Below are 8,393 nucleotides of genomic sequence, written 5' to 3'. Positions count from 1 at the left end.
TGCTACTCATGCTTTGTTGTTGTGATTAGGGGTGCAAACAAGCCGAGTCGAGTATTGTTAAGCTCGACTCAAACTCGAAAAATTTAAATATAAGCTCAACTCGACTCAAAAACTCGCGAGCCTAAAATTTTCAAGCTCGACTCAAACTCAAAAGATAATATTTAAACTCGACTCGAACTCAAAAAAACTCCAAAACTTCAAGAGCTCAATTAAAACTCAAGATTCGAACTCGATTCAAGCTCGATTTATACTCGAAGCCTAAGAGGGGGTTTAAAAGACACGCCTCGATTAGAACCGAATGAGCTGCGTCATTGCCCCCAACGCAAATCTACCTTAAACATGTGTATCCTTGCCTTTTATAATATCCCCCGGCGCAAAGCTTCCCTAAACCTACCGATATGGGATATTGGGATCAATACATACCTTCCTCTTTCTTTTGTTCATCCACCACGTTCCCATGGTTGTAATGGACCTCTCTGCAAGGTAATTCTCGAACGAAACAAGCGGCTCTACATTGCCGTGATCAAGCACCAAACTCTCCTCTTCCTCCTCCCCAAATTTAATTCTTCCAGACCCCTCTCCAAATCACCCTTACGAGCAGATGAGGGACAGACAGTTTACCATGCATCTGAAACTGCATCAAAGAGTGCTCAAACCGTGAAGGTTCAGCCTATTGAAGTCCCTGAAATTCCAGTAGATGAATTAAAGGAAATCACAGATAATCTTGGCCCTAATTCTTTTATTAGAGAAGGCTCTTATGGTAGAGTATATCATGGAGTTCTTAAAAGTGGCACTACAGCAAAATGGGTCTATAGCGGCATTTCTAGTGGCGTTTTTTGAACAAACGCCGCTAAATACTAATACTTTTGTGGCGCTTTTATACAAACGCCGCTAAAGACTGTACTTTAGTGGCGTTTTTCTACAAACGCTGCCAAAATACAATCTTTAGTGGCGTTTTCAAAACAAACGCCGCTATATATTAGTACTTTAGTGGCGTTTTTTGAACAAACGCCGCTATAGACTAGTACTTTTGTTGCGTTTTTATACAAACGCCGCTAAAGTACTGTACTTTAGTGGCGTTTTTGAACAAACGCCTTTATAGACTAGTACTTTCGTGGCATTTTTATACAAACGCCGCTAAAGTACTGTACTTTAGTGGCGTTTTTTGAACAAACACTGCTGTAGACTAGGAATTACAGAACGATCCGAACCCGACGGGGAAACCCGAAACCCGACTAAGTTCGGGTTTGAAAAATTTTGGGTCGGGTCGGGTATCGGGTTTTTTCGGGGATTTTTTCAGGTTCGGGTTCTGTATCGGGGCAAGGTATCCCCGCCCCACCCCGACCCGATATATATATATATATAATATTTTATTATTTTATATTTTTTATATTTAAGTGATTTAACCTATCATATCAGTTCTATCTTTCCAAGATAAAAACCTTCATTTTTTTAAGGCTTTCTTTGGTGGATGGTTTTCCTACTTACTGTTTGCTTACAATATAACTCCAATTCAAACATGACGAATAGCCATGGACACTGTTTTCTTAATTTTAAAAAATGCTAGCACTTGCTTCTAAATTCAAACATTAAGAAGCTTTTAGCTTCAAATGGGAAACGAACATTATTTCCCTAAATGTTTAACAATATCTTCTTATTATAATAAACTACAAATTAGGGGGTGGATCAGTGGAGAATTGCACCTCTTGAAGAAGGCAAGCAGCAGCAGGCAACCAACGCCATGGAATTCGAAGAGATAATTTCGGGGGAATCTTCTCTTTCACATTTCCGGCGTAATCCGTTTCGAAAAGCAGCTTATCCCTTACATCCATCAAAACTTCCTGCAATGAAGAGGGAAAGAAGGAAATAGGGTTTTTTTTTTAAATCCAAAAAAAGGTACAAAAAACGACCTCTTCGATCACCTGTCGAGAAACAACAACATCACTAGTGTAACCATCATCAACCTCGGTACCCTTCAAATTCATCACCGACTTCACAATCTCATCTTTCTCGGCTTGACTCGAAACGCCGATCAGCTGGTAACAACTAACCGGGATATCAACAACGGCGTTTCCTGCGACGGTTGATCCACGCAAGTTAGAAGGAGAAGACGATGAAACCGGTGCGTTGTTCTCGACAATGCCGGCGACGCATTGTTAATTTTGATCAGCCTTAAAAATGAAGGTTTTTTTATTTTTTGTTAATTTTGGTTGTGTATATTTTGGTTCTAAATCTAGTACTCAGTTTTCTTTAATTATATTTTGAGGGGCTTTTAAATCGGATTTAATCTCTGGGACTTTGAAAATATGCTTGTCGTTCTAATTTCCATCGGGACTTTGAAGGAACAGATTCTCAGAAGCTTATATATGGCGAACTCGGAAGTCAAGGTTTGAAGGGGTATATCAGTGAGAAGATTAGTCTTCTTTCAAACTTGATAAGCCTGTAAGTATTAGTTATGCTACCCTTCTACGTCCTCAACTCAACATTATGTATACACAGTGAAGATATGAGGAATCAATGATTTACTAAGCATGATTACCTTTCTAACTTGTCGCACTTGGAGCATTTAACACAAATTATAGTCTTTCATTGCTGCTTCCTTGGGAATGACTTATCTTGTTAGTGAAAGTTACATGTTTTCTTTACAGAAATGGGTTCTCTTGGGGTTTGCGTTCCTTTTCCCAATTATCTGGGGAGCCCTCTTTTACATTTTGATTTGTGTTAAAGGAGAGAATTACTATGAACTTTGTGGCTGTGCCTAATGAATGTGAATCTTGAGTGGCTTTGTTAAGAGTAAAATTTGAGTCTTTGCATTAAAAATGGGTCTTTTCTTTCTTATTATGCCACCAATGTCTGCTATGTGTTAGACCTACATGAACCAATTATTCTTAGATGTTCATAGTTATTTGAATTTTGTTTGTGCAAAGGAGGTTAATATGTTTGCATTTGAACTCCGAAATTACTAAATATATGAACAAACTAAATTAAGCTCCGGGGTCATAGTTACTTGCACGAATGAAGTTGCTATCTTCTTGTCTTGTTTTCAATTCATAGATGAAGAATTATCCTTTTTTTGTGGACCCATGGTGGATCTTAACCCAATAGAATTGATTACTGCAGACTTGCATGTTTGTCACGCAATTTTATCACTTAAAAGCTCTTGCTTTCCGAGTTACTTTAAGAATTTAACATTGAAATTTGCTACAGATGCCCATTTCAGGAAAACTGGATTGCAAAGTAGGACATAGAAAAGTTACATGTATTTTTTAAATTGTTCAGGAACCTGAGTACTAATTCCTTGCACGATTGTAAGTGTTAATTCTTCCATTAAACTGAAGTGCACTGCAGACTCTTATAACAGTCTTTCTTCCATTTTTCTGGCATTTGTTTCCTTCTGCTAGGTGTTCTTTTTACTCTTAACGAGCAAAAATATTGTTTGATCACAGTTTGTGTTGTAAATTTCTGTAACAGCCTTTTTCTGTTAATTTTCTATATCCTACTTTACTTTTCGATGTTTCTGCAAGATGATTGATCAGTAGCTTCATGATTCAACTTTTTATAGAACCTTCTTGGACTATTGTGTTTCTTTTCTTGAAGTCGATTACTCTTATAAATTCCCAGGGAACATGCTCCAGTATAGAATATTATAGAGAGTAAATAGTCGGCTATTTGTTTCTTGTGGTTGCACACTTTATGTTCAAGTCTTTTTGGTGTCATTACTTTCTCTATCTTTTCCTATTATTATACATTTATTAGGATTTTTCTGTTTTTATGTTGGATGTAAAAACTATTTCTACTGGATGTGCATGAGAATGACATTGTAGCAATCATATAAGTTACGTCTATAATCCTTTATTACTTGATAACTTGTGTCATTTGGATGTTTAGGTACCTTTTGCCGTTGTTGCTTCAGTATGATTCAACTGTAGAGGAATGAGGAATCTGATACAGCAGAGTCCCATGGTGTTGGTGCTAGCATTCAAAAGAAGATTGGGAATGATGTTTGGAACTGTTGGAAATTGTGATGTTTGGAAATGTTGGATGAGGTAAATTGTGATATGGAAATTGTGATGTTTGGATCTGTTGGTTGAGGAATCACTATATTTCTTTGTCAACATTACTACTTTGACGTGAATGATTGCTATTATGATTTGATGTGGTCTTTTAATCTTATTGAATTTAATAGCTAGTCGTCTAATGATTATAAATTTTACTTCATTTTTTATGGTTTTTTTGTCGGAGTCGGTGACCAACGTTTGTACTTCCAACGGTAATCGACACGACTACGAAAGCTCCAATACATTTTTGAAACTAGGGTAAATTCAATTGCGCAAACAAATACCAAATTTACTGTTAAAAAGCATCGGCCGACTCCCTTTTTATTCTTCCTCGGATGTTTTGTAGGTTACCGTATGTTACAAATAATGTTGGGTAATGCTAATAGTCTCTGCTCTGCAACATGCCATTGGATAGAATTGTATATTTCTCACTTGTTATACATCAGGCCATTCACGGTGGTATGTACTTTCCTTGTATTACATATCTCGTTTATTTATTTTCTTCTGTTAGGGGTTAGAAAGCATGTACAGTTTGGCACAGAAAAACATTCAATTGAAACCAATGGCCTCTGCACATAAGTTGATGGGGCTTATAATTGAAATTCTTGGGGAAAATACTGAGGTGACAAATGGGGATAAAATATTAATTTACAATCTCCGTTAAATTCTCTTTTTGCTTCCTTATCTTTAAGTTAGATTGTGCTTTTGTCTGTTCTCAGGTTGTTTTAGCAGAATGCTTGAAAGGATTTGGTCCTTGGTAAGCTGTCATATTTCCATATTTATATATTTCAGTTTGTTAGGAATACAGTTTTAGAGCCTTTTTCTGGGTGTTATTGATTTAAAAATATGTTTGGTTCGATAAGCTGTTAGAAGTTATCATGAAATTCAAGCTTGGATGTTTCTGCACAATTATTAAGATATGTCTCTATATTTTGCTTATCATCATGATGGTTGCCCATGCCATAGAGTTGTTGACTGCTGGGACTGACCATGCAGAAATGTGTTGTTAACTTTTTTAACGTAAGATATAATGGATTTTCATATAAACTGATGATTTATTTGGATATGAAACTAGAGATCGGGTTTGCATTGCCATGGATGGGGCCTTTTCAAGTGGCATGCCAATTGGAGTAAGACCTCATGAAGCAAAATATCTGTGCAAGAAATGACAGGACGATACTAGCTCTGCATCATTGTTTTCCCATATAAACTAGATTTATCTCTTTGAATTTAAGCGCCTCATTGTGACGAAGAATTTTGAAGAATGTGTAAGATTAGAAGCAAAATATCTTAGATATTATTGTTTATTATATTTAATAATGTTGAACAACATTATATTTTACGTTAATGTAAACTTTGATTTATTATTATGGATTTCATTTTTCTTGTTATGGATTTTAAGTTTGTTGTTATGGATGTAAAGTTTATTGGAAAATGCTACAGGTTAAATTTAGGTAATAAAAGAGTAGAAAACAACATTTGACAAATTAGTTTTAATTTGCAAAATCAATTTCTTTTAGCTATAGAGAGGTAATTAGCGGCGTTTGTATCTTAAAACGCCGCTATAGATATGACCTTTTGCGGCGTTTGTTCAAAAAACGCCGCTATATACTAGATCTTTTGCGGTGTTTGTGGGAAAAACGCCGTTAAATCTCAAGACCTATTACGGCGTTTGTGAAAAAAACGCCGCTAAATCTCAACACCTATTGCGGCGTTTGTGGGAAAAACGCCGCTAAATATCAACACCTATTGCGGCGTTTGTGGGAAAAACGCCGCTAAATATCAACACCTATTGCGGCGTTTGTGGGAAAAACGTCGCTAAATCTCAACACCTATTACAGCGTTTGTTGGAAAAACGCCGCTAAATATCAACACCTATTGCGGCGTTTGTCCAACAAAACGCCGCTATATATTGTTATCTATTGCGGCGTTTTTTGTTACCAAACGCCGTGAACTTTAGCGACGCTATTTTCAGCGGCGTTTTTTGCGACGTTTGTCATAGTGCCGCAGGTGTTTTTTGCGGCGCTTAAAAACGCCGCTATAGGTAAAAAAAAACGCCGTAAATGTAAAGTTTTGCTGTAGTGTGGGCAGGCTGCAGCAATAAAAAAGTTAGATGCCAGCAAGCAACCTGAATACCTGATGATGAGTTTTTAGCCCAGGTTCAATTAACAGCTATAATTCATTCCATTTACTGCATCTCAACGATAGTAATTTTGGAGTTTCAGATTTTTATCCTCTGATTCATGATTTTCAGGTTTCCATGGCATCAAGGTCGAAGCATGAAAACTTTGTTCAATTACTTGGTTATTGTGTTGATGGGAGCTCCAGTATTCTTGCCTATGAAATTTGCATCCAATGGATCGTTGCATGATATTCTCCATGGTATATGTGACGATGCTTCTTTCATTGCTCCTGTTATAAAAAAAGTTGAAAAGCATACAAGGGTGTGATGATGCTTGAAGCGATGATCTGACGCAATTATAAAATTTAAAGTTTCTTTCTCTTTTAGAAACAGAATCTCCATTTTGTAATATTTGCATGTATTGCTGTTAATATCACAATATTTTTATTCTTTAATTCAGGGAGAAAAATTGTCAAGGGAGCTCAGCTGGGTCCTGTTCTAACATGGGCTCAAAGAGTAAAAATTGATGTAGGAGCTGCCAAAGGACTCGAGTACTTGCATGAGAAGGCTGATCTTCACATCATTCATCGTGACATTAAGTCCAGAAATGTGCTAATATTTGATGATGACGTTGCCAAGATTGAAGACTTTGATTTATCTAACCAGGCTCCTGATATGGCAGCTCGTCTTCATTCCACTCGTGTACTTGGAACCTTTGGTTATCATGCACCCGAGTATGTAATTTATTGTTCTTCTTACACTTCATGATATTTTATATAGCTATTATGAATTGTTTGTTGGAACTTGAAAATTTATAAGTTGACATTTGATTACTGAGATGTTTCAGAAAACAAGCATAACTTTAACAACCTAAAGTTATCGTTCTATATAGCTTATTTTTTGAATGAATGCCTTGAACATCGGCTGTTTTGTTTGTTTGGTTGCCAGATATGCAATGACTGGGCAATTAAATGCCAAGAGTGATGTATACAGCAAGCCATCCAGTGATGCAAAAACCAGCTGATAATATCTTTGCCTGATTCCATTGAAGTGTCAGAAATTTAGTATAGTTATCATTTGCAATATGCTTTTTTCAATTCAATTCCGAAACAGAACATACCCTTTTCAACCAATCATGTCTGCAATCCTACCACTAGCGACAGTTAGCACCAAACATTGCACCAATAGTTAAGATGGAACCAAACATTGAAAACTGGAAAAAGAAATCCGATAACAAGTTAGTGTCGGTCGATAACAAGTTAGTGTCGATCGATAACAAGTTTAATTTTACATTTAAGTGAATTTAATCATCATTCTAAAGTTAGTATATTTAGCTTAAATTAGTCCTCACATTTAGGTTTCTCTTAATTTAGTCCCTGTTTAGGATTGTTTTCTTTAATTAGTTGTGTATATTTATTTTGCATGTTGATATGTTTATATATAAGTATGCGAATGATTTATTTAGGAGTCACATAATATCATTTTGCATAATTTGTATGTTACCTTCATGTGCATAACTTAACCCCTATCACATAATTGGATCAAGAATTTAGGGTTTAAGAGTTAGAGTTTAGGTTTAGGGTTTATGTTTTAGGATGTTTAAGGTTTAGTGTTTAGGGGTTAGGGTTTAAGATTTTTAATATATTTTTAATAATGTAATTTTAAAAAATCTAAAATTATAATATAACATTTTTTCGAGCTGCTCACGAGCTTTTCGAGTCGAATATCGAGTAGCTCGTTTCGGCTCGTTAAGAACTCGAGTCGAGCTCGAGTCTATTCGATCCGAGTATTTATCGAGCCTTGATCGAGTCGATCTCAAATAGCTCGCGATCTGTCTCGTCTCATTTACAGCCCTAGTTGTGATGAAAAGGTGGAATATCATAAGAATTTAGAGTTAAATTTGTTTTCGCTTTGTTTTGACGGAGGGAAATCACCACCGCATCGTAGGCTCGAGCGGCTTCTTTGATAAGGTCTCAAGCCAAACCCTGATTTTTTTTTTCGTGAGTCTTTCATCTGTGCCGCGAATTGAGCCTTTGTTTATTTGTTATTGAGCCGACTTGTAAGTCCAAGCTAAATCTTTGTTTACAAGCTTCAAATCCAATGTGTTCCACCACCTATTTCATAGCTACTTTAAAAAAAAATTATCCTATTTTTTTAACATGAAATTTAAACTAATGCACCTTCAGTGATTAAGTTAAAACAACAGAAAGTAT

The 8,393-nt window shown here is 36.1% G+C and overlaps 1 protein-coding gene and 1 pseudogene across 1 annotated transcript; both read left to right on the top strand.

Annotated features, from left to right (window-relative positions):
• The first annotated feature begins 339 nt into the window (after window positions 1–339).
• LOC120174037 lies at window positions 340–7,214 on the top strand (annotated as a pseudogene).
• On the top strand, window positions 4,417–5,264 carry LOC120174095 (nuclear pore complex protein NUP85-like). Its single transcript, XM_039181068.1, has 4 exons — window positions 4,417–4,517; window positions 4,570–4,680; window positions 4,778–4,815; window positions 5,005–5,264. Exons 1-4 carry the CDS (start codon window positions 4,425–4,427, stop codon window positions 5,066–5,068), a joined length of 306 nt encoding a protein of 101 aa, XP_039036999.1. The 5' UTR covers window positions 4,417–4,424; the 3' UTR covers window positions 5,069–5,264.
• Window positions 7,215–8,393: the final 1,179 nt, after the last annotated feature.

This window comes from Hibiscus syriacus, unplaced genomic scaffold (assembly GCF_006381635.1).
Source record: "Hibiscus syriacus cultivar Baekdansim isolate YM2019G1 unplaced genomic scaffold, ASM638163v2 tig00112000_pilon, whole genome shotgun sequence".
Lineage (NCBI taxonomy): Eukaryota > Viridiplantae > Streptophyta > Magnoliopsida > Malvales > Malvaceae > Hibiscus > Hibiscus syriacus.
The sequence above is the reverse complement of the archived record's forward strand: the minus strand, read 5'-3'. Positions and strand labels throughout refer to the sequence as shown.

Excerpts from the sequence above, each read along its gene's own strand:
- LOC120174095 (XM_039181068.1), top strand. The coding sequence starts at position 4,425 with ATGTTGGGTAATGCTAATAGTCTCTGCTCTGCAACATGCCATTGGATA. Across the intron at positions 4,518-4,569 it reads ACATCAGGCCATTCACGGTG|GGGTTAGAAAGCATGTACAG; the intron begins GTATGTACTTTC and ends TTCTTCTGTTAG. Across the intron at positions 4,681-4,777 it reads TTCTTGGGGAAAATACTGAG|GTTGTTTTAGCAGAATGCTT; the intron begins GTGACAAATGGG and ends GTCTGTTCTCAG.